Source organism: Plectropomus leopardus, chromosome 5 (genome assembly GCF_026936395.1).
Source record: "Plectropomus leopardus strain MGB_pleo_1.0 chromosome 5, ASM2693639v1, whole genome shotgun sequence".
In the NCBI taxonomy this organism is placed as follows: Eukaryota; Metazoa; Chordata; class Actinopteri; order Perciformes; family Serranidae; genus Plectropomus; species Plectropomus leopardus.
In genome coordinates, this window is record NC_142180.1 from 21,751,471 (window position 1) to 21,777,634 (window position 26,164).

General features: G+C 40.2%; 1 protein-coding gene and 1 pseudogene across 1 annotated transcript in view; one reads left to right on the forward strand and one right to left on the reverse strand.

Annotated features, from left to right (window-relative positions):
- Positions 1 to 1,706: 1,706 nt before the first annotated feature.
- Positions 1,707 to 3,317, reverse strand: LOC121937863 (N-acetylaspartate synthetase pseudogene; annotated as a pseudogene).
- Positions 3,318 to 6,804: 3,487 nt separating this feature from the next.
- The window catches only part of p3h2 (prolyl 3-hydroxylase 2), a 75,219-nt gene continuing 55,859 nt past the window's right edge, over positions 6,805 to 26,164 (forward strand). The window contains exon 1 of the mRNA XM_042516497.2: positions 6,805 to 7,444. Within this exon, the coding sequence (XP_042372431.1) occupies positions 7,028 to 7,444 (417 nt within the window). The 5' untranslated portion in view covers positions 6,805 to 7,027. The remainder of the gene's footprint in view (positions 7,445 to 26,164) is intronic.

A 26,164-nucleotide genomic window follows, 5' to 3' on the forward strand; every position in this document is an offset into this window, starting at 1 on the left:
CAACCACATGTTAAATTGAGTTAAATTGGGCCTACTTTAATGTGTAGGGCCTAAAGAGCCACATATAAATGTCCCTTTGTCTGATGCATACAAAACTGAACTATAAAAATAAAAATTATAGACAGAATTATAAATTAAGGATTCATGAGTAATAGTTAGCCTGTCATCAGTGCTGTGTACTGTAAATGCTTGTTTTTGTTTTTCCTCTTATGGATAGGCTGTTTTATCTTTGCTAGTATGTTGGATTCATCTTTATGTGTATTTTCAGACATATTTCATTTTTGAAAAATAATAATAATAATAATAATTTTGTGGCCACCCTGAATTTACGTAAAGGACCCCCTGTCAAAGATCCATGCATCATATCATGTGTTTACATTTACAGCTGAGTAGCCAAAGAACAGTATTTACTGTAAATGTGAGTGTATAGGTTCTTAAGTGCTTTTACCTTTTTGGCTCTATTATCATATTATTATTAAGTTAACAGTTGGTCAACATGTTGATATATTGTTTTTAATTTTATTGATATATCATATTTATTGAGATATATGCCCATCGGGTCATATTAAGGCATTTTACATGGCATCAAAATAGAATTAACTTTTAAAAAGTACTTAAATAAATTGCTTTTAATACTCTCACACACACTGGACTCCTGTCAGCACACCGCATATTAACTAAATAGTTGGCCCTTTTGATTTGCTAACTCTACAAATAGGCCTAAAAATAGTTTGGTAAATGGAAAACTTCCTGGAAAAATTGCATTTGTGGTTATGGTTCAAAGAAGCCACAGCTGGTGTGAGTCAGAGGTAAACTGCTGAAAGGCCACGCTAAACTCTGCCCTAACAGGTTGTACTTCAGGACATATGATAGGAATTTCCCTGGTACAGACAATAAGTGAGTTTTCTGCTTTCCCACTAAGTCAGTGTTGTCCATTTTAGCCCATTCACAACCCAAATAAGCTCCAAACACACACACAAAAAAATAATATTGTAGCTGGATTTCTACTTTTAAAGAGCACATAAATCAGTAGCAACATTTTTAAAAAAATTATGACACCTTATTATGTCTTATTTTTTATGTCAAGAATCTTAAGGCAGAAACCACAAAATAATGAAAATGAGAATAAATGATCTTACCAGACTTTTTTTTTCAACAAAATAATGTAAGATTATTTATTTTTTCGTGAATGCTTTACTCATATAATTGACTAAAGTGATGGTTTAAAACACACTGCATATATATTTTGAATTGTATGTTGAAAACCTCCTAAGTTAATAACCTGCACACATAATCAATACAATGCATTATAAGATGATTGTACCATTAAAAAATCAAATCAGAACAGTAAATCTGTATTAATTTTCCAGTGACACAGATCATGTGTTTGAAAAACTCCTGTGTAAAAGCTAGAAATCTTTCATATGATAGTTTGACAAGTAACAACGATTTAAACACAAATTATGTTCTTCAAAAATATGATTAATAGACTGAAACGTGCCTTGTGCTTTCTCCTTGCCTCACAGTCAACCGTGCTTGTTTAAAAAGGGGCGTGGCTTTCCTGCAGTCCATGTCAGATGATGTGAAACACAGTGATTGGCTCAAAAACATCTCATCAAGTAAGTCTGTGCATTTGGGTGGATTTGACAGTCAGGGGCGTCATAGTGGGGGTGGGGGTGGGACTGATTACCCAGTGGGGGTGGGGGCTCAAAAAACCTGGCATGAAAAGTTTTGTTTTGTTTACAGTTTACTATTTTAAGTAATTCCTACCATAACTAAACTAATATTGGCCAAATAAATGAGTAAAGAATATTAGTTTCTTTATTTAAAAAAAATATTGAAAACCCTTTTAGGCCCCGCTCACCTCTTAAAAGCACAAACTGGTTTGAGTGAGTGACTGGTTATGCTGCTGAAGAACCATTGACTGTTACTTTTTTCCCCAAAAAAGGGAGATCACAGTTCCAAAAAAGAGAAGAAAGAACTGACAGGGAAAGAAGGCACACTGACTTAAAACAAAAACAAAAAAAAACCCAACCAAAAATCCCAAAATACATGAGATCAAGAGAGGAAAGGCGGGGGGCCCACAGAGACCGCCTCTGCATAGGGCCCCTGCACACGGCATCATAGATCTAGACATCGTAGAGAAGTTACAGCCAATCGGAATAGAAAAAGGATCCGAACCGATTAAGAGATGTTATTATTTGCCACGTGGAGGCTGTAGTGATGATGGCTGACTCTGTAGAAAATCCGCTCCAGTAAGGACCATCTGGTACCAGGTGTGATGTACCCGTTGGTGACTCCCACACAGCGGAAGCCCAAACGCATGTAGAGCTTGTGAGCCGCTGGCGTGTACGCTGTGGTTCCCAGGAAAACAGAGGAGTATTTGTGAGTGACAGCAAACTCCAGCAACTTCTGTCCCAGCGCAATGCCGACTCCATGTCTACGACAGCCCTGGTCAACAGACATCCGCCGCAACTCCACAGCACCTTCTGACTTCTGCTGTCCGTCTGCTGCCACCACACCCACCACCTCGCCCTCGAGCACTGCCACCCACATACAGGAATCTGGTGGTTTCATGTAATACCCTTCGATGTCTGTCATGTCTGTGCCCATGGCCCGCTCCAGGTAACCATGGATCACGCGTCTGCTGTAGAAGTAGCGCCCACACAGAATAATAACAGGGAGGAGTACTATCATCCACCAACATGCGGTTATGACATAACATACAAGTGTCATAGCAGTGTAGAGCAGGAGACTCTCAGGATGATGTCTCAAGCCTCTAAAGGCAGTATCTGTTACCATCTCCATCAGCCCGTCATTAAAGATCCGATGAACTTCCGTTTTGTCTGCAGGTTCAAACTCACGCACAACTAGAGTTTTAGGTCTGTTTTGTGCTTTTAGTCCTTTGCCATGTTTTTGGACATCTTTTCTCTGTACTTTTTCCGCCATATCTAGCTTAAAAAAATGTGATCAAATCCCGAAGACGCAGAGACTGGAGACTTTTTGTTGCTGTCTGTTACGCACAAGTTTCTCTATATAGTACAGATAGCAGGCCTATGGTGCCCCACAGGTTTTACAGATGTTTTTAGAGAATCCCTACAGATGAAAGAACCCAGTCCAGCTGTGGTGTGATACAGACCTTGAGGCAACAATCTCCAATGTGGCAAGTCTCCAACTCCTCCAACTACTGTAGTATAAACTGCAAGAAAGTCCACTCAGGCCGGTTGGGAGGGTAGTTGATGGGTCAAACAAAATCTGAGCATTAACCCAAAAGGCTGCTGCTTATGTCCTGTGCGAAACCAAATGTCAGTGGAGTTCCTGTAAAGACCAGGTACTCTAGTTCTATATGTGCAGAGTGCTAATGTCATAGGGGGAAGACAGGTAAAGGGCTTAAAAAGAGGTTTTACAGGTTCCTCAAGTATTTTAGCCGGATAGCCAATACTCATAGTCATAGTTGTGTCAAGGTTAAGTTTTAGAACTAGTACGGGCAACACAAAGATTCAGAAAATGACAGGCCCCAGGGCGAGAGGCCACAGTATGAGCTTTGTGGCATGTTGATGCTCTCTTTTTGGTTAAAAAAAAATAACACTGCAGCTAAAATGGTAAGGGTAGAACAACAAAATGGGTGTAGGTATGTTGCATTTTATGAAGTGTTTGGCTCATAATCAAACAGTTAATGGCTGTTTTTTATTGGAAAGGATTCTCAGTAAGTAGTTACTTAATGCTTTCAGGTAAAATGGTGCAGGTTTTTTTTTGTGTGAAACCAGCATGATTTTAGATTACCAGGGCCCATAAAATCACAAGTTATGTTTTTTGTGCCACTTTGTCACATTACAGACATTTTTAGTATTTTTTAAAAATATATTTTTAATATTAAAGATAGACTAATGAAGTAAGACATCCCTTGAAGACAATACAGCACGAAAGAAATGGCCAGTAAAAGAGCTGGGAAAGCTTGGCAGAAAAGTTTGACAATCTTTTTTAATGAGTAGCCACAGGTTACATTAATGATTTATTTAATTTATTACTAAACTGATAAATGGATATTATCACTTAAACAAACATAACTGTCCCATTTTGTCTGAACATGTCATCAAAGTGAGGTAGGGGTTTTCCATGTGCTTGAAAGTCCGCATTTTCTGAAGTGGTTTACATGGCAACATATTTTCTTTATTGAAATATAGGAGAGATCCATTACAAAAGTAACACTTAAGGTAGTATTCAGAGTTTTAGGTGGTTTACTGGGTAATCTACTGTTAGGTGTAAAGAAACCTCAGTACATACAATTCTTAGCTATTTAAATAGTGTTATTGTCAGATTAATATATTTATACATTGTGTTGTTATGTTAAACATAGATTTATGTAGATTATTTAGGTGATTGCAGTAGGATTCATAGGTAACAGCCTGTTTGACAGATTTTTTTTAATTAGGCCAATTTATCTTTGCTATTTTTGATGCATGTCAATTTGCATCTTCATATTTAATCATTTTCATTATTTTATGTATTTTATTTATGAAAAACAAAGGAATCTAAAATATTATCACAATAATTTGGCAGCGATGGCACAGTGGTGTAGTGGTAGTACTGTTGACTCACAGTACTACCACTACACCATTAATGTTAAAAACATAGCGTTCAAAAGAACATATCTCAACAGTGGCTGAAGTAAGACAAAATAAAGAGAATAAATAAAACTTACACTCGGTTTCTTCCATGTACTCGGCGCCTGCATCAGTACAGTTCAAGTCGCATCTGGATGACATATTTACTGTCCCCAGTCGGTTATTCCCAGGAGTCTGTTTTTTCTGACAACTTTTTTTCTGAGGCCGTTTGGTCTAATGACTGATTTTTCTGAAGTCTGACCGTGTTTTCTCTGAAGTCTGACCGTGTTTTCTCTGAGACCTGATGGTGTTTTTTACTGAGACCTGATGCCTTTTCATCTAAGGTCTGACTCTGAACCCTGAAACCTGAGGATGTCCTAATATGGACACCCAACAGGAGAGTCATAGGTTTTGAACCAGGTTGGGGTGGGGTTTGGACCTTGGACTGGGGTAACCTTTCTGTGTGGAGTTTGCATTTTCTCCCGGTGTCAGCGTGGGTTCTCTCCGGGTTCTTCCCACATTACAAAGACATAAAGGTGACTGGTGACTCTAAATTGGCTGTAAGTGTGAATGTGAGCTAATAACTGAATGAACAATTTGGCGGCCCCCCTGCAGTAACTTTAAGGGGGTCGCTGACCCCTGTTGAAGACCAGTGACTTATGCTATTTTTTGCCACTCTGTCATATTGTGGACATTGCAACGGACTCCACAATGGCAGTGACCACCCAGCAGGACAATGCACCATGCCACATCTCAAAAACTGCTCAAGGCCTTGACCTGGCCTCCAGAGTCCTCAGATCCCAGTCAATCAGGGGGGTGTCCTGAGTCATTTGAGTCCTGTGGGTTCACTTCACCTGTCAGTAGGTTTTGATGCTGTGCCTTATTGATATAAACCATGATTGTTGGGTGACATGCATGCAAGCACGCGTGCACACACACACACACACACACACACACACACACACACATTTTATACAATATGGCACCAAGGAAACAGGCAGTAAAAGAACAGGGAAAACAAGAATTTGTGGACAATCTTTTTTAATGGTTAAAGTACATTGATGGCTGAATAAATTAATGACTGAGGAATGAAGTAAAAGGTTAATTTCCTGACTTCACCTCATGTTCATTTATTTAAGATTCACAGGAATGTCTGGGCTGAGATTTTGCTTTTATAAGTCTGATCAAACTGCTTGCAACTGAAACAGCCTGCAGAGGGAGACAGTCTCCTTTACATGGGTGCTTTCTGTTTTCTGACTCTCACACTGAACACCCGAAACAAAAGAAACTTCCAGAAGCCAGCAGTACAAGTATATGTACATGTATGTCTTGCCATAATAGATTGGGTGAGGTAAACAAACGAAAAATGTAAAGGTTTTCTTATTAAGGCTATTTTAATTATTTATTGATTGAGTGCAAGTTAAAAAACAAGGGGCCATTTTTATTCTGTAGGTAGTGGACAGATATTAGATAAGTCATCCCAAAAAAAAATATATGATTAATATTACAAAGACTTATCATCTGTGTGCCATTTTCTTGGAAAACTTAAATGTATAGCTATATTGATAATTAACCCTCTGAAACCTGGAGCAACATCGGTTTTCTCGTGCTGCTGTCAAATGCCTTTCACAAGTATTTTATACCTTTGAACCCAGAGCAAAAAACACGGGAAAAAGGCATTGAGTAACTCCGTTAAAAAAGGGGCAAAAAGCAGATTTTTAGGAAATGTTCTTGTATTCTTATTAATGTCTTGCTAATTTTGGGGCAATTTCGTCTTCCGTCGCTCATTGCCTACTTACCGTGTTTTGGAAAGAAATCAAGCCTGTTTACTGAAATTTTAAGGGATTAATGGCCCAATCAAAAGTTGTAAAATCTTATTAAAATAGTTTTAAACTGTCACAATTTTTAATTTGACTTACGTATTGCTGACTGGTCTATAATGAGAGCCGTCTTTGGTGCCATTTGTTTATCAGAGGAAAGTCACTTTTTCAGGCATTTTTTTTAGTGAATTTATTCAAAGGGAGAAGAAACCTGATTTCTCTTTTGCCAGTTTCCTCAGATTTAACATTTGTGTCACGAAACAACAACTTTTTTAAACTTAACGAAATCGTGTTAAAATGACGTGAATCAAAAGTTATTTCTGGTGTTTGAGGCGACCCTCGGGACTCCCTGAAGGAGCCTCGCGGGGGGAGCAGTGATTGTACTCCGGCCATTCATGTCTTGGAGGGGAGGAGTTAGCGGAGCCTGAGAGGGGTCAGAACAAAATGTGTGTCCCCGACTAGGGCAACATTATTTCCGCCCTGGTCCGGTGCCGTCCTGAGTGTCTTTTAAATGGACTCTAACACGAGTCGAAGCTGATATCGTTGTGACTGACAGGTCTGCTCTCCGCCGCTCGCTCCTCACCGTCTGAACCTACGCAGAGGATGGATGGAAACGTTTCACCGGCTGCTGTCTTCTCCGTAGTCCTGATCACCGTCGTGTTGTCATCCTCAGCTGCTTTCCTGGAGCCTTACGACCTTTTATATGACAATGCCGTGCAGGCGTTTTACAACAACGACTACACAAACGTGGTGCGCTACATGGAGGCAGCGCTCAGCAGCTACGCAGAGGTCCGACGCACTAAGGTCCGGTGCCGGCTGAGGTGCCAGGACCAGCATCCTTTTGATGGGACGTTCTCGGAGCTGCGCTTCCCAGACGTGGTGCTTCGGAGAGCGGCGTGTATGAACACATGCATCGAGGAGAAACTTGGCACTCAGTCTTTGCACAAAGTCAGCGAGGATGTGGTGCAGGACTTCAACAGGAGGATCCCCTACAACTATCTGCAGCTGGCGTATCAGAAGGTAGGGGGAGGGGGTCTGCATGTGGAGTTACACCGCAATCTGGCTCTGAATGAGCTCTACTGTTGTCCACTCCACGGGGAATTATTTATCTCGCTGCTTCACATTACCTACAGTCTTCATCAGCTGTTGCTGCTGCCCAGCAACGTGATGCAGAGTGATGAGAGGTCAGCTGCACGAGCAGAAAACAACTGCTGCTCATGGGAATTCAATTTAGTTTCCACTTTACTAGAACACTGTGGTATTTGTGCATATAAAATTGGGCATGTATGCACGTGCCAGTGCCTCACCTCTGTGCAAAATAACCACATACATGAGCCACACAGCCTACATAACCTCTGAAAGTTGAGAACATTCTGGAAAAATCAGCACTGGCTGCAGGAGTAAAGCCCAGCCAATGTTGTTTTTTAGGTCTCAATATTAATATTGAAGAGTTTTTAAGACATGTATTATTTATTTTTTCCAAATAACATTATGCAAAGCAAAAACAGGATGTTTTACAGTTGAACATTGCAAGTTTTTTTGTGCAAAACTAAGTAGTAGAAATACAACAACAAAATTTAAAAAAAAAAGCTGTGCAGGTGAGATTTAAGAAAACCACTTGGAACTAACAAAGAATGTCATCTTTAAAAGCACAATAATTAAATACAAAAGTCATGTAATCAAGCAGTGTAATCAAACAAGCCAGCAAAGGGTCAGTAAGCAAACATAAAATAAGCAATGTAAATCAACCAAAAACACAAGGGGTGTGAATTGTGAATCGTGTGAATGAGCAAGTTAGTGTGTAAAAGCACAATACATTTTAATTTCAATTTTGAGAGTAAAGTTTAAACAGAGAGGAAAAAATATAAATTGGCAAAATAAGTATAGAATTAGGATAAAAAAAAAAACACGAATATACTACATCTATCTGAATCAGATACATATGTGTGATAAGCCAATACTGACCAATAATAGTAGACTGATGATATCAGTCAGACTGTGCAGAAACCTGAATAACAAGGTTTGTATGATAGTTCTTTAAAAGTTAATATTATGCAAGCGTGACGTATTCAGTCCCAACAGCAGCAGTATGCAACAGTGTGATGTAACGTGCACTACATGCGTTTCTCTTTCCATGTATCTCACACACACACACACACACACACACACACACACACACACACACACACGATTATTATGTTGTTGACATTAGATTGAGTTACAGGTAGATCAAGGCTCAGCAGCCCGATCACAGCAGGTTGACTCTTCAGATGTCTGTGCACTTGCTTCAGTCCTTTGTTGACAGCCGCGCTCTGGTTTTTATGGCTCCTCTGTGTGCAGTGTTATTTTTGAGCAAATGTTTGTGTATTTTCTGTTTTGGCAGCTCTCTTCTCTCTTCTGCTTCATCCGTAGTTGTAGCCACAAGCTTGCTAGATGAGAGTGCATCACTCACGGTTCACTTAAAAGTGTAGTCAGGTTGTAGATTCAGTGCGTTTTTGCATTTTTTTCATCACTTTTTACACATTAGAATTCTTTGTTGTTTGCAATACATTCATGCAAATTTCCAAAGCATTTCCCATGAGGTCCATCTTTCGGCTTGGACGATGTTGAGTGCTAGGCGTGGGAACAATCCAAGAGACAGATAAAACAGGAGAGCTGGGAACAAAGTGTAATTGCTGATTCAGACTCTGTGGGACTCTGTGCTATATTGGTCCCCCGGGAGCAAGTCGTCTGTCAAATATTTGCAATTATTCTCCCACTCGATGGATTTTCTTATTCAAAACTCCTTATATAGAAAGAGTTGGAAACCTCCCCTTTTATGAAATGATCTATTCATTCAGGTTTAATGTGGGAGAAACTGTAAAGAGAACATCCTTATTGTCTCCCAACCTCCTTTTATGCCGTCTATTATTGTGGACTTCCGGCAGATGAAAAGAGTGGAACTTGAGCTTTGCAAACAGTTCATCATGCAGGCAGACAATAAGATGCATTATGACAACAATGGTGCAATGATTCCTGCAGGGGAGTTGTCTTTCTGCTTCTGTCCTTCAGCAGCACCTTTAAGATCAAATTCAGGACACTTTAGGGGGCTGATAGTCGCAGTTTCAGTGGCTTGAAGCGTGACTATCACACAGCGCTGACTACATGTTAGTATTTAACTCAGGTTATGGTTGAGTATTATTTGGCTTATTAACTTTTTGTGAGCAAGAGAGTGACACTTTAACCCATTTGGAGCTTAGATGGGAAACTGGCACCATCTCCTCACATGAACCTGAGACTCAGTGGACTTTCACTGTCCCTGACTGCAGACCAGCTCTAAATGCCAGTGTGATGACACACAGCCTCCTCGGAAGTGGTGGGAAGTTATTCTGCCCCGTTACTGTCTGCTGGGCAAGTGGTTTCTCATTTTTTTCTGAATCAGCAGAGAAAGAGATGTGATCCTCTCATAAAAGGGCACGCTCCTGTCTAGACATGAGCACAGACGCGGCCTTACACACAGATCCTCGCCCAGCTGTCAAAATATTACTGATGTTTTGCGTAAAGGTATTATGATTTATTTAACATCTGTTAGAGAAAAAGGGTTTTTTTAACCCACAACAAAGCAGAAACTGAGGCTTTCATGAATGTTTTAGCAGATCTTTTTTTTCGTCCTCCACTGTGTGTCCTTGCGTGCTGACGTCTTAATGAACTGAGTACATGGCAGCACATCAAGGCTAAGAGCTCTCATGTTTATCTTACCACAGGTAAGGAGAGGCCGAGCTGGAGCGTTCCTATTGGCCGAGTGGATCAGAGCACATCAGACCAGTCAGTGTGTACATGCGCACATTAGTATCTGACTCTTCTGTGTGTTTGTATATGTGTGCAGACACCCTCACGTGTACGTTAGTATGGGGGTACTGGGGGTGGTGTTTGCGAAAATAAATAACATTCCTGCACATTCCAGCGTCACACACCCTCCTCCTGACAGCCGCTGGCACAATGCTGCCATTGGGCCTGTTAGAAGAGGCTCCACAGTCACCAACTGTTCTCCGCACTCAGGCTGCCGCATATGTCCCCAGCTCGCCCATCATCTAGCCTGGCAAATATTTTATTTTCCTGTTGTGGTCTGTTTGCTTTTCTAAAAAAAGAGAGACACGCCACCTTTTGCAGGTATTAAAGGGCAACTTATGTGGCTACCACTGACTGGGCCGACGGCCTTCAGTGATCTCTGGCTCTGGCTGCAGCTCTCACTACAGTTACCTAACTGCAGAGCGATCAAAGGCCCTGAACTGCCCTCAGGGACAAGGAGAGATCATATCACCTGCCCCTTTATCTTTAATCTGATCAGTCTCACAGCGCTGCTGCCCCAAGGAGTGATTGTGAAAGAAGGACTCATTCTGTGTGGTCTGTAAATTTATCAATATTTATTTTGATTATGAAAAATAAGTAAAACTCAGATAAAAATCCTAATACAAATATCCAGAAACAAATTTGGTTTTAAGAGTACTGAATGACTTGCAAATAATGTAAGTTTTATTTTTACTCAGATGGAGTCTTGTGAGGTATTATGTGTCAGGTTGTCCGTCTGTTGGTCTTCCGTCCGTGCGGCACATTCTTGTGAATGCGATATCTCAAGAGTGCCTTGAGGGAATTTCTTCAAATTTGATACAAATATTAAGTTGGACTCAGCGATGAACTGATTAGATTTTGATGGTCATAGGTCAAAGTTCAAGGCCCCTGTGACCTTGTTTGTCTCCATCATGTGAACCCAGTATCTTAAGAAAATCTTGAGGGATTTATTTTTTTCAAATTTGACACAAACATTCACTTGGATTCAGTGATGAGCTGATTAGATTTTGGTGGTCAAAGGTCAAGGTCAGTGTGACCTTGCATCTGCGCCATTCTTGTGAACACATAATCTTATGAACACCTTGAGGGATTTTCTTTAAATTTGGCTCAAACCTCCACTTGGACTGATGGATAAACTGATGTTATCAGGTAACATTTTTAGGGGAGTTCCCAAAGATACCAAATATGTCAGACTGGACATGTTAAACTCTACATGAGTTTGGTAGACGGGGACAGCAGTTACTAGTAATTAAGGAAGATATTGATGACCCATATTAACCCTGTTGATATGCACATCGTGTGCGTCTAGTATAATCCCACATCTGAGGCTAGTTAAGATATTTGTAGTCATTATTGTACTGTAGAACAAGAATGTACAAGCTCCATAAATTTGCAAATGTAAGCTGACTACACAAGTTTTCTAATTGCACTGACATAATAGTCAAGTCCTGGGAATGTGGGACACATAACTCAACAAGTATCACATTGACATTTTGTTTTGAGAACTTCTCCGTGTCTCCCAGCACGATGTTAAAAGGTGACAGTAGGTCAGGAAAGTCTCTGAGGCCTGCTGATGTCGTGAGCCTCTTCTGGAATTTTCTCTTTAAAGTCCGATCCATTCATGAATGTGATGATTTGATTAAAGCTCAGCAGGTAGTTTGTGGCTCAATTACAGTCCCCCTTCAGATGGCCACGTGGTGAGCTGAAATCTGTTGGCCTTGTTGTTGTTAAAGGTTTGGTGTGTGAGTGTAAAGTGTAATGATTGCAACGCTTTGGTGCATTCTTGCTGTGATTAGTTTTATCTTCCCTTTCCAGCTTATTGAGAGAAATTGACAGCATTAGCCGAGCACACAGCAGCATGGGAAGACATGTCTGTTTCCATTTCACACATTAGCTTGAACCCTAGAGAAGAATGTTGGACGCAGTGAACATTTGAGTGGTAAATTAAGACATTTTTTACAGACCGGACTCACAGCAGTGAGTGTTTGTGCACTAGATTATGTGTTGGTGTCATCTGCAGCTGATATTAATGGGATGGAGGGAGGATGAGCTCTGTCTTTGGATTGGATAAAATGAGCAGTAACGCTGCCATTTGCTCAGATGCAGGCCGGGCGTTCGCCGCCAAGTCAGATTTATGTGTTTGATGTATCCAAAGGGTCGTTTTGCGGTTATCCTATTTGTAAACTGACTGGGAGCGGGACAGAAAGTAGTCCAGGAGCAGATGACAGAAAGAAATCTTAGAAAAATATGTGCCTAACAGGGAAAAATGAAGACTGTGATTCAAGGATCCTTTTAAGTTTGTGATACATTTTTGGAGCATCTGGGGCATGAAGCGATAATATAATATACTGTGGTGTGTTCAGCTTCCAGTTAAGTCTCATACTTTAAAGGAATAATTCAACATTTTAGGACCTGAGGCCAGATGCATAAATGATGTGTATGCACAAAAAACATGTGTACGCCTTCCTATTTACCAAACAGACATGACCGTGTTATCAATCAAAGCATCTAACCCTCGTTAAGAAAGTAAAAGTAATTCTAAATTTGTCGAACTATCTCTTTAATGTTCTTTGTGATTATCTTATAGTGTATCTTAAACCTGCTGAAATACAAAGCTAACACCCGAGAAAGCCACTTGATACACTGCTAGTGATGGATTAAGTGACACTCACTGTTTGTGAAACAATAAAAAGACTCATCCCTGAAGTGAGAGGATTATTGCACAAAAAAAGGTTTTCAGCCAAACAAAAAAAGGTCATTTAACTTCTCTGTTTCTAACATTAACATAATAAAATTAAAAGCATTCTGTGATGTAATTTAGGTTTAAATATTCTGCTTGTACTTGCTTGGCAGTAAAACGTCAACATTAAAATAGTTTAGATCAACACTCATCAAAACTTTCAAAAAACAAATGATATTGGTAATTGAAAAAGGGCATCAGTAAAGAGATATGACACTGGATACTATCGTATAATCACCATAGCAGTGATCCCTATTTCCTTCTCCTCTGCACACACCTGCAGTGCCAACAAGCTGCTCTCCTGGCTCCCCTAACCTAGCGTGCAGGGCTGTGCTTTGCCCAGACGGCCAGACATTGTGGCACTTGGCTGTGCCAAAGGCCTTATGCATGACTGGATTTGAGTGGATAACGCACTACAGGAATGTGGGGGCACGCTGTGGCGCAACACACCAATATTGTTCTCGCCCTGATTAACAATTAAATGGCTGCAGGAGAGGAGGAGGCAGGAGGCTGCTAATGGGTCACTGTAGTGGTTTGTGAGCTGGGACAAGACAGCAGCAGGTCATGGAAGGGAGTCGGATTTGGCCCAGAGGTGACTTTGTCAAGAGCTGGCACCTGTGCATGTGTGGCTGAGGCCGAAAAGAACAGCAGATCGGGCTGAGGCGGGAGCTGACAGCAGTCAGGAAGTTTTTTTGCTTCAAGTTCCAAACTCTTGATTAACTGAGAAACATTTATCACAGTGACTGCATTCTGAGCACGGTGTATTCTCAATTTATGGAAGATCACAATATCACAAAAAGGAGGATTTGGACTGAGATTCAAAGTCTTGATCCAACCAGCTGGAGAACGGCATTTAGATATGAGTGTGCGCGTGTGCGTATGTATGTGTGTGTGTGCGCGCGTGTGTTTCTGCCTGTAAATTCTGGTTGTGTGTGTATTAATCTTTGTGTTTGGTGATTATCAGTCTGGCCAAAGACTCCTGGGTGTCTGAGTGGAGAAATCAGGGCTGGGATGGAAAAAGCAGTGTTTGCCAGGCATCTGTTCAGCTTCACTAGTGACTTGAACTATGCATTGGCTGCTGCGGGGGTGCAAGCAGAGAAACCACTTTTCTCTGTCATGTTGTCTTCTACAAAACAGACAGAATCCCCTTTGCTTTTCCATGAAATCATGAAAAAGTGGAAAATATTTCTTTCAGTCAACTGTAACACGTGCATATACACACAAGCTGAGCAGAAATTAGTTTCTGAGAAAAGTACTTAAAGGAGCTGTATATGATATTCAGAGCATATCTTTGATTCAGAGTCCAGCCCTGTTTTAAACTGCCTATTCAAGGTACAGTCACAGAAAGGGGGGACAGAGTTGTCTTGCCTTAAAGCTGGCAGCAGAGGTAGTAACAGCACTTTAACAACATCTTAGTAAAAGGGACAGCCGGCAGGACGGGACCATTGATGGGATGGGTGGGATATTTTGACGGCGTTTTATGTATGCAACCCATGTGAGATTTAAAAAGCATCTAGCAGCAGTTAATGGCTAAATCAGCCACCATATAACAGGTAATAGATTGTTATTGCCATGTTATGCCATTGTTATTATTTAGAAAATGCTGCTGATGTGTATGTTATATTTCATACCAGAGGCCAACTCAGTTGTCTTATACTGTACATCACACCTGCCATGCCTCTTTCCATGCTTCCTCAATGCTGGCATGCTGTATAAAATCACACCCTGGAGTGGAATAATGCGCTGTCCTTTGGTCATGTGAAAAAATGCAAAAGTAGTTTAACTAAGGGACGTTGTAGCAGCCCTATAACCTGATCTCTGTGTATAAGCAGTTTCTTATTGAGATTGTCTGCACAGGGTTTTCAACATAGAGATGACTGAGCATGTTTCTTGCAGCAAATGGAGCTAACAGCACTTACAATGACAACAGTGCTGACAGAGCTAATGGTGTTAACCTGGGGGGGAGCCGAAGAGTTGTTACCTCACTTCCACAACTACGCCATGGGTCGGGACACCGTTTTTAGGGGTATCTACCGTATGAGTGCATTGCAGAGCGTGGGGATTAACTTGGCGGTGGGATACTTATGCAGGGAGTCACATGCACTAACACACATGCATCATAACAACAAAGAACAGAGAAGATCAGATCACAACACACAGAGGTGACTCAGGACACTGTTACTCTATTACATATTTACACAGCAAATAGTTCTTTGCTGCTGTATTAATGCTCTGACTGTCATAAACAGCTTCTTTAAGTCAACTTTGGACAGTTTTGAGAACAAACCGCTTCAGACAAGCAGTTTGCTGTGAACATGCAGTGGTTGCATCAAAGAGAGGGAAGCTTTCATGTTGAATATGAGGAGTGTACATTGATCCCTGTTGTTATTCATACACCCATGGGTGTGTCATACACTAGTTGTTAAATCAGGGGAGATTAAAAAGGCCAGTGTACACTGACCATTGGTGTTGTTAATTTTACCAAAATGTTTGTTCAAATGAAGCCAGTAGCCTTTTCACAATTTATTCTGACTGTGACTAAACACGTATTTGGCTTTGGGCACATATTGAGGCCAACCGTTTAGTCCACAAAAAGAGTAAAATGTTCCACAGGTTGACTGAGGTATCCTATATCCACCTCACAGCTTGTTCTGCACAACTGTGAGCTATAAACTGTGTTAACGTCTCAGGTTGCTTCTGTCCTCAGCAGATCATTTCTAGGAAGTGGAGAGCTGTGGGCTTCAGGGTGGAAACCATAAAGAGGGTAGAGGGTACGGGAAGTCAAATCTGATGTGGAAAACACTGGAAAATGAAATCGTTTTCTACGCTGCCTTCATTTTAAGTTAGAGTGTAGAAGGTTTCTATATTTTTTTGTCTTTCAATGGCTCAAATGTACACAATATAGTTTAATAAATATTTGATCTGGGGTCCTGTATTGCACTAAGAGCTCCTCTGGAAAATTGGTAGAATTTCTGTCCTGTATGGCAGAAGGTTTGTGGTATTTGGTATGTGCCCGTTGCGCTGTGGTCCCAGCAGCAGGGAGCCTGTTCAGAGCCACAGCAGGGTCACATGTCTCCTATGGCCTTTTTCCACTGGCTTGGCGAAGCACACATTACTGATCACATGATGTGATCGTATATATTTCCACCGGGCCCTCAAAGCAGGGGTAACTGATGGACTATTGTTCTGATATTATGGTTCTGCTTCAGAGTTGAGGTCTCTGCCCTCAACTGAGCTGTGGCATCGGCCGGATCAGTATAAATCTGGGTGTAAAGCAGTGGACTCTGAACACAAGTTAGCAGAAGGAGAGCAGAATAGGAGATCACAGCTGTGTGGCTCTGGTGTTAATGTTGTTTATTGAGTACTGTTAGGGCTCTGGGATATGGCTAAAAGTGTTACTATGATAAAGAGTTTCATATTGATAGATATCTACCAAAAAAGTCAAATCATTGTTTATTTTTTAGTTTAAAAGCATATTTTTGCTCCTGAGTGAAAGTTGAAGAAACCTGATAGTTAACTGTAGTTTAAACTACCATTTATCAGAATCAGAATCCGTTTTATTTGCCAAGTACATTTACAGATACAAGGAATTTGACTTGATGTTTTGGTGCAAAACAATTAACATAAAGGAAAAATAAAAAATGTAGAATTTAAGTAGTAATTATCGTCAGAACAAGACATTTTCCAAACAGTAGAACATCCAACACATCTGAGGTAGATTAAAAACATCAGTCTTAAAGAGTAACTAAACCCCACTCATAGCTAAACAAAATAACGTTAATAAATAACACAAAAAAAATAGATATATAAATATTATTTCTGGTCAGCTGCATGTCAAACTCTTTGTACAGACAGTTAAATACTATTGTAAGTGTTTGAGCTGACAGTGTAAGCAGAGTAAATAAACAAGACAAAAATCTCAACTGTGCTCATCCCTTAATAAATTTTACACCCACAGTATTCATTTCTGCCATTTCTCAATCAAAACATTACAAACAGACAGACTTTGATGACATATTGAAGTAGCAATAAAATAGCAAATGAAAGATTAATAGGAGACTTATGGAACACTTATTTTATCACTATCGAGGAAACTAATATATTATTGATATAACTTTATCGCCCAGCCCTAGATAAACAGCATAGATCTATATGACTTTGCAGTCCAAGGCTGAATTACAGATGGTGACACCTTCTCAAATGTAAATTATTGAAGGTTTTATATGCTAATTAATGTGATATCTTTGGGGTTTGGGGCTGTTCATTAGACAAAGCAAGATATTTCCAGACGCACCCTGGGTTGCCGAAACTTTGATAGACATTTTTTACTGTTTTTATTTATTTTAAAAGATATTTTTATGGGCTTTTTGTGCCCTTTACTGTATAGGACAGACATAGCGTAAAAGGGGGGAGAGGGGGGATGACACGCAGCAAAGGGCTGAGAGCGCACTCGAACCCGCAGCCTGTGAGGCGAGGATACAGCCTCTGTACATGAGGTGCTACCAACTGAGCTACTTGGTGCCCTGACCAAATAATGTATGAAGAAAATAAGAAAACATGTTTCAGATGAATCGTAAATCATTAGTTACAGTATCCAGAATACAGTAATAATGTAAAAATGGGTGAACTCTTATCACGCTACATTTGGTAGATGCTGTTTCTTTTAATGTATTACGTAAACCTCCACAGGGACTGCAGAGGAAAATTCGCTTTTTGGCAAAATCCAATGCATTTGCATCAATTTGATGTAATTAACATGTGTTGTCCCTGACACAGAACAAATTCAATCTAAATTTGAAATGTAAATTAAGGATCCTGTGCCAAATCCTGCAGTACTCCTCAGGAGTGAGAGTCATTCATCTTTTGAGGGCAGTTTGTTTGCCTTTTTGACCCCACAGCTGTTTCCTGTAAAATTCAATTAGAAGTGTTGATTGTTTATCCAGGCCCTCTCTGCTGTCGTCAGCCTGCAGGGCGATGGTCCCATGGTGACTCTGTAGAAAATGAGTGGCTATGTGGCACTGTTTATATGTGTTTCAGTGCGTGTGAAAAACTTGGGTGCATAGTTTGATATCAGAATATGCCTCACATTAAAAGGTCCAAGTTTGAACCTGAGGTGCACTTCAGCCATGTCCTGTCTTGTTTTATAAATGTTGTAAAAGACAACATTTCAGCTCTCTGATTCCCCCCTATGTTACACACCACCAAGTTAACTTTGACAGTTGGCATAGAGAAGGGAACTATTTCCAGTTTGCACACCCCCCTCCTCCTTCCTTCTACCTACCACTGCCAAAGAATATTTCATCTTAGCGGTGCATAACGCCAGGATTTCCAACTATTATCCCCTGCCGCTCTGTGACCTGCTTATCTTTGTCGTTAGATCTCAGCGTCTCCTCTCCCTGAGAGGTTTTTCTCTGCAGGGCAACAGGTAGTATTACACCAAATTAGAAGACAGGGGAGAGAGTGGTTTTCATGATCCCACGTTGACCTGACCCCTGGCCGACACTGACCTCGCAGCGTCTCCACATCTGGTTCAGATTGGAATGAATTGCAGCTAATAACAGTGTTAAACAGCATTAAGCACAAGGAGTCACAGACAGCCCTATCTTCTTCATCAATGTGTTATGGATGAGGAGAAAAAGATGTTAAGGCGCTTTTTCCCCCCTTTGGTTGCAGTGGTGTCATTTTTAGCCAATAAGAGGTCCTTCTCAGTGTGACGATGAGGTCATGGCTATCAACATACTGCTAGTCTCAATTTTTATCTATTAGATGTATGAATTGTGGATCTAATAAGTGGCCTTTATTTCACAAAGCTGCCTCTTGACTGTTGTTCATTATCCATCCAGCTTAAATTGATCTGAGAGAATTATTTAGAGAAAATAATTCATCTGTTTCTAAAAGAAATCCCCCTAATTCCTCTAAGAAAGCTGAAAGTAGTTTTGGACTCTAAACATGTGGAGGGGTTATGTCTCATGGCTGCCTAGATGGTGATTAAACAGAATAAAACAGAGTGTTGATCTCTCATAAGAGCCAAATGTCCTTAAAGAACATTTGCTCCAAATTTAGGACTTTTCCAAGCAGCAGGGGTATATCATCTGCAAAGACTTAAAAGTGAGGTCGGTTCTACATCATCTCCTGCTGGCTCCTACAGAAAGCCTTTACGATTACCTGAACTGATGAATAGAACCAAAAGTGAGACAGAAGGAGTACTCAGCAATGAAAATCAACTTTTTGGATTGGAAGGTCCCATAGGACTAAATGCTAATTTCTCTGACAGCCTGTTATCCGAAAGTTAAATGCTCATCGACTCAAAGTCCTGTTGCTTGACAATACACACTCCCTCCACATAGACAGCCCAAGTGCCAGAAAAATATTTGCATTTTTTGTTTCTGTAAACCACAGTTACAAGGCTATGGTGAATTTGTGGTTAGGGTTAGGCACGAAAACCAATTAGTTATTGTTATGAAAATGTCATATTTTGGCTTTTACCACAGTTGGTGGCAAAAAAAAAGTTGCCAGAAAAGCTGGAGGGGATTAGTGAGAAACACACAGATTCAGTTACTCAAACACCACTGGGAAACATTATGATTCGTATTCAGATTCAGAATACTTTATTAGTCCCAGAAGGGCAATTCATTTATGCAGTCAACCCATCAATAGTAAAATAAATAAATAAATAAATAAATAGTAAAAAATAGATGTGTACAGCAACACACATCCACAGTCAAACACCATCAACAGCCTCATCACAACAGTATCAACGCCAGCCAGTGACAGTTTATTAAAACAACAGAATATTGGGAACCAAGATCTATAGGAAGGGTGTAAGATTTATGTCTGAGTATTAAGCAGCCTTATGGATTAAGGAATAAAAGAATTTGTGTAACAGTTTGTTTTCTGAGCCGAGACATACTGTATTAACATCGGCCTGAGGGCATAATGACACATTCTTTTTTGAGCACATGGTCTGGTTGGCTTAAAATTCACTTTGCCTTCTGGACCACTTGTGTTGAAGTGTTGGTAAAAACATGAGGATTGCACCTGATTCAGATTTTTTTTTCAGCTGAATCAGATTCGGCAGTTCAATATGAATATTTGACTATTTGTTTATTTTCCATATAAAGTTTATATACATTAACGACAGATCGATAAAAAAGAAAAATCCAGAGACTGTGTCATAATAAGTTGCTATGATCTATAAATTCATTTCTAAGCAGAAGAGAGAAGGTAATGTTATCTCAGAGCCTTACGTGGCAGAGTCTCATCCTCCATGATGCTGCTGACGTGCTTGACTAAGGCTGCTTGTTCTGAAGTATCAAAAGTCAAGAGCACTTCAACCACAGCAAAATCTGGGGACTAAAATGTCCCCAGAAGTACACTGCACAGCACACCGACTAGCATTACCTAGGATCGGTGGCTCAAATGACGCTGAGAAACACAGTAAAAAGTGGGTAAAAACATCTGTGATTGGCGGCTCAAACGCTGCTGAAATGCTGGATAACTAACTGCAGGGACTATGTATTTTTGGAGAAACAGGACTTTAGCACAATGGATTCGGGGTGGTGGCATCTGGTTGTCAGAGAAATGGACTTTCAGTCAAACGGGACACTTTTTAGACCAATAAGGATTTGGAATATCGGGCCATCACAACAATGGCGTTGCACCTCTAGATGCTAAATGCTTCACTTTGTTCACTTGCTAGTCTCTAACTGCATTTGTTTGCTGTTTGGTGCAAGGCAGGTAGTGCACACAGTTTTTAGAGCTTTGCTTAAAATTGAAAACAGCTGCATGCTGCGGCTGAAAACAATAAAAGTGGTGAGAGACAACCAAAACATTTCAGTTACAGCTGTAAAACCAAAACAATGAGCTGAGAGGTGCTATAAAGCTAAAGCTATTATCACTCATTAATTCTCAGTGGGTTTGTGGCTATAAGCAACTCCTTTCACATCCAAGAAGCCATATGGTCCTTTGTGAATACATAAATTTATGATAGCCGCTTTAAGAAGAAGTTGCATCGTTGCTATCACATCGCCATCACCTGTCAGGTAATTGAAAAAAAATAAATAAATAAATAAACTTTAGAAAAAACTACTATTTAGGTGAAGTTCAGAGAGCACCATACTAACAAAACAGGTACATAAGGAGTTAACTCAACATTATATTCCAGTTTCCGCTCTGTGTCCTGCCCAAAATTGTAGAAGTCATTCACAGTTTCAATGTGTATTTTTAAGTATTTTTTATGGTCCGGTGCCAAACGAAGGCTGTGATGAGTACACAGAGAAAAACAATCTTGTGGCACCACCTCTGATAAGCATCAACCAAAGCTGCAGGATACACAAACAAATCATGGTTTTATGGCTTTTATGTGGTACGAAATGATTTGCCTTGTACGTAATCTTTTTACGATAATGACATCCTCTTCTGGGGATAAAACTTGCTGCACTGTGGGTTGAAAGCTTTAATTACAGCTTACAGCTCTGGCCACACCTGAATCAGTATGTGTATTTGTCCCATTCAAACTGATACATTGTACCACATATCATCACTGGCTTGTGCTTTCACTTTCTGTCAACTTATGTCTTCAAAAATTAGCTGCAACCATGGGTTTATTCACTCTGCAAAGTATTTCTTACAGTAACAAATACACCTTGAGACATTCAGGATGATGTAAAATGATTTCCTCACAAAGGTCCATCCTGAACCATGTAAGCCTCGTTTAAATCCCTGAAGACTGCTGTCCGCTAACGCTACATGACCAAGTTTCAATTTATTTTACAACAGCTTTTTACACTTGGCTTCTGCTTGAGGCGAGTGTTTATGATCAGCACTGTCTGCCAATTTAGTAATGAGTGCCATTAAAGTGAAGATTTGTAAGTTCAGCTTATGTAAAGCGTGCAGAGGAGCGTTGATGTCACCCAGTGGGAGAGCCCCCGCAAAGAATGTAAACTTTTTGGCTCCAGTCGTGATTTTGAGAGAAAACAACCTCAGCACTGCCATTTGAAGACGATGTATTACCCTGTGACCGCATGCACTCGATACAGAGGGAAGGCATCAGTCTTCTTGAATGTCTGCGTGCAGAAGTAATCATGTAACTTGTGGAGTCACATGAATACAGGAAAATAAACTCTTCCGCCTGCTGTAATCATAAACACTGTGACACAGCCAAGGTCAGAGACCTGTTCAGTTTTGGGGAAAAGAGACTTCTAGAAAGTTCACAGACTGTTTGGTGTTCATGCAGAGGGTATCCAGTGTCATCCTGGATATGTCTGCTTTGTATAATGGTGTGGCATGTTTACAATCATTTATCATTTTGGCCTTGAAGCTGCTTTGTTGTACCATCTCAGGTTTCTGTTTGCTCAAGTTTTGTTGTTATAGTTATGGTGGATATTATTGTTCGTTAAAGAGGCCTTTTGGGAGAGAGGAACAGAAGATGTTATTTACAGCTTAGATTCGGCAAAATATAAACAAAAAGGAGGTTGATTCCTTGTTTCGCTCAATTCTTACCAACTGTAAATGGTTAAGTGTGTAGGATCTAGTCAGTTCTTCCAGGCTGTTGCAATATTGCTGTTGCAACAATTAGCACAAATTCAGCAAATCCATGTGAATTCTGTGCGACGTCACTATAGTTACCAGTCACCACAAATTTTACTATAATGGGTAAAATTTAATTTCAATGTAGAGCTGCCAGCAGCATATTGATTCACTCAGCCTCTTCTTGCCCTGCTCTCTGTGTTTAGCATTAGACTAGTGATGCGGGAATGTGAGCTCCTCTTCGGGGACAAAATCACACGCTCAAACAGTAACAGGGCTGCTTTAGGGTATCGACTGAAAAAACCCAGTGCCCAGTTGTAACAAAACTTCTTGATCTTTTTCGTGCTGGCAGTTTGATCGTGGACCAACCTGACTCCTCGTAGGATCAGCAAAATGTCCGCCACTTAAGTGTCTGAACTCAAAGCTGCGCTTCTCCAGGTGGATGTTAAACTCATTGTCTCATTGTCCGCTGATGCGGCTGTGCTCGTGCTAACTGGGCAGCGAGAGCAGGAAGAAAGCAGCTTACGAGCTTATTTTCTGCAGTGGTCCAAAATCCAACTATTTTGATTTTTAATATAAATGCCATTTTAACAAGGGCAGCTGTCTTTTCTCTTTGAGGAAAAACTAACTTTTTCCTCTGCCGTGACATTCCCAGTTTATAGGAATTTAATAGAAACAGGATTATCCTCTTTTGTTGTTCTCTGGTGTGGAAACTTTGAGATGGTCAGTAAAATAGGCTTGACATGCTTCTTAATTTAGCAGCAAATGTGTTAGGTGTTTCGGCCTGGCTCAGAGGTATTTACAGAATGTGAATCCTCTGGAAGGCCAAGGCCATCCGAGACTGTCTAGACCAGACTGGTACAAAGAGTTTGAACTCCTGCCATCAGGCCACTGCTGCGGAGTACGTGCCAGGAGGACAACCAGGCTGCAGGTCGTCAATAATGTTCAACATGGAATAGCTCATGCACATTAAAAGCTGCCCTCTATGCCTCCTTGTGCTCTGTGAAATCTCCTCTTGTACATGTATTTGCATGTTATACTCCCATCACTTTATCTTATCTTCTGATCTTTGACTCTTACAGTTCAATGCATTAGCTGATATTGCAATTGTGGGGTTGGTATTAAACTTGGCAGTACGTTTCCCTTCATGGGAAGATAAACTTGATCAAACATGACTTTCACTTAAGTTTAAGACTTGTTTACTTAGTTACCAACTCATCCAATATTTTTTTAATCAGCATTATTCTATCACACTAACAGTTCATGGTCATGGCATGTTTATTTTTCGAGGTAGGGGTTGTAGCGCTATGTTTATTGTTGCTAAGTTGCAACCATGGATGTTTATTATAATGAGTAAACAGTTGATGCTATGGTAATTATATCAATGCTGGCCAAGTTGATATTGAGGTACACTGGCTCCATGATAAAACTCTATTTGACAGACAGGAAAAACTGTTATCTTGTAATAATAATTACACCACTGCATTCCAAAATCATGATGAACTTTTAATTATCTCTACTGGCACAGACTGCAAAACAAAATCCTGCTGGGAACATCCATTATTGTGTCCTCCAGTTAAAGACTGCATTATTGTGTAATATTGCTGTTCATTGGGGGACATTGAGACAATGGGCCCCTGGGCACAGACTTAATAAAGCCCCCCCCCACCTCTCCCGGTAACACACACATAGAGTTTGTGGTGATTTTGCTTCTTTTTTCTCTTAATTGTCATTTATGTGTTTTTTGGTTGTTATGTGTCTCATTTGGTTGCTTTCCCCCTTTTGTAGGTAGTTTGTGTCTCTGAGGTAATTTTTTTTCTCTCTTTTGGTCATTTTGTGTCTCTTGTTGTAATTGTTTTGAGGTCTTTCTTTTGTTTTCAAGGTAATTGTGTATCTTTTTGGTCATTTTGTGTGTCTTTGATGACATTTAGTGTCTTTTTTGGTCATTTTGTGTCTCTTTTTAGTTGTTTTGCCCCTTTTGTACTTATTTTGTGTCTCTGTGAGGTAATTAGTATTTTTTAGGTTATTTTGTCTGTTTGCTCATTTCGCATTTCTTTGTTGTCATTTTGTGCCTCTGGTTGCTTTCCCCCATTCTATAGTTATTGTGTGTTTCTGAGGTATTTTTTTTTCTTTTGTCTGTAGAAATTTTGTCTTTTTTGCTCATTTTGTCTATCTATTTGGTTGTTTTGCTCCTCTTCGTTTTTTAGGTAATTTTGTGTCTTTTTTTGTCATTTTATGTGTCTTTGTAGTTGTTTTGTGTCACTTTTTTTGTTGCTTTGCCCCTTTTTGTAGTAATTTTGCATGTCTTTTCAGTTCCTTTGCATCTTCTTTGTGTTTCTTTCTGGTCTGTACGTGTTCATTTGAGTGACTTCTTGGCAGGTGAAGAGTGGCTCCTGGGACTGTGCCGTAATCCATCCATGCTGTTGTTACTGGGTGTAGCAGATAGCAAAGCTTTCTCTCTTCAGTACAGATGAGTTGGGATACCTTTAGCTCTATTTGGCTTCTTTGGAGTACTGTACATTTTTCTGTGGAGGGGTTATAGAGCTTTAAAGTGCTGACGCATTCAATCCACATTACTCAAATATTTCCTTTCATGTTGCTTTACTGGCAAACCCCAAACCCTTGTAAAGTAAGTCCCAAATGTTTGCTTTTAATGGTCTAAATCAGGCTGCGTCATGCAGTTAGAGTGGTTTCAGTTAATTATAGGTATTAAGCTCTAAGAATATCTCACGTGTTTATGGCACAGGTTAGCAACGGTGTGATGTTTTGCTTTGGCACAGCTGAAGTAGAGCACAAACTGTGTATTGTAATTAAGTAAATTCCTCACTTTAACTTCTGTTCACACAAACTAAACCACATCTAGTTAAGATGTTGAATGTTACATGTCTCCGGCATTCTTTTGATACTACTTCCTGAGAGGCTACTAATTAATGAAACCCAATGCAGGAGCTCACCTTGTGGGCTGGTTTCTAAGCAGCAGCTGGGATACAAACAGAACCAATGAGAGACTTCTGCTCCGTGGTTTAGTGGTTCGCAGCATCTCTTCACTACAGAGGAATTTATACATGGTTTGGGCAGAAAGCTGAATCTTGGAGACTGTCATGTTGAGGAAATGAGCGGTTAATTCCCCAAGAGAGTCTGTAACATGGACTCATATTGGGACTAGCGAGGAATATGACTTTCTGTACAGTAAGGCTATTGTAGCGTTGTACAGAAACCGCCTCATGACATCATGTAGATGTTGGACAGTAAACAACTATTCTTTGTTGTACACAGTTTGAGTGGGAAACTCTCGCTACGAGTTATAAGAATTTCATAGTTTACTTTCTCTGAAGTAAAGTTTTATTGGTTTTACTCAACTGGCAGCGTGTCACTTTGTCTTGACATATTTTAATATCCACCAGACGGCAGCTGGCACCAGTTTGACCTGCTGTCATGAAACACCAGATCATCTTCATCAAGGATCTTTTCAAATAGCTTATTTTTTATGAGGGTTTATTTTTATTTTATTTTTTTAAGATGTTTTTTTTTTAGGATTTTTCAGCTTCATTAGATTGGACAGACTTCAGAGTAAAAGGTCGAGAAAGAGGGGATGACATGCAGCAAAGGGCCATGGTTGGATTCGAATCTTCGGCCGCTGCAGC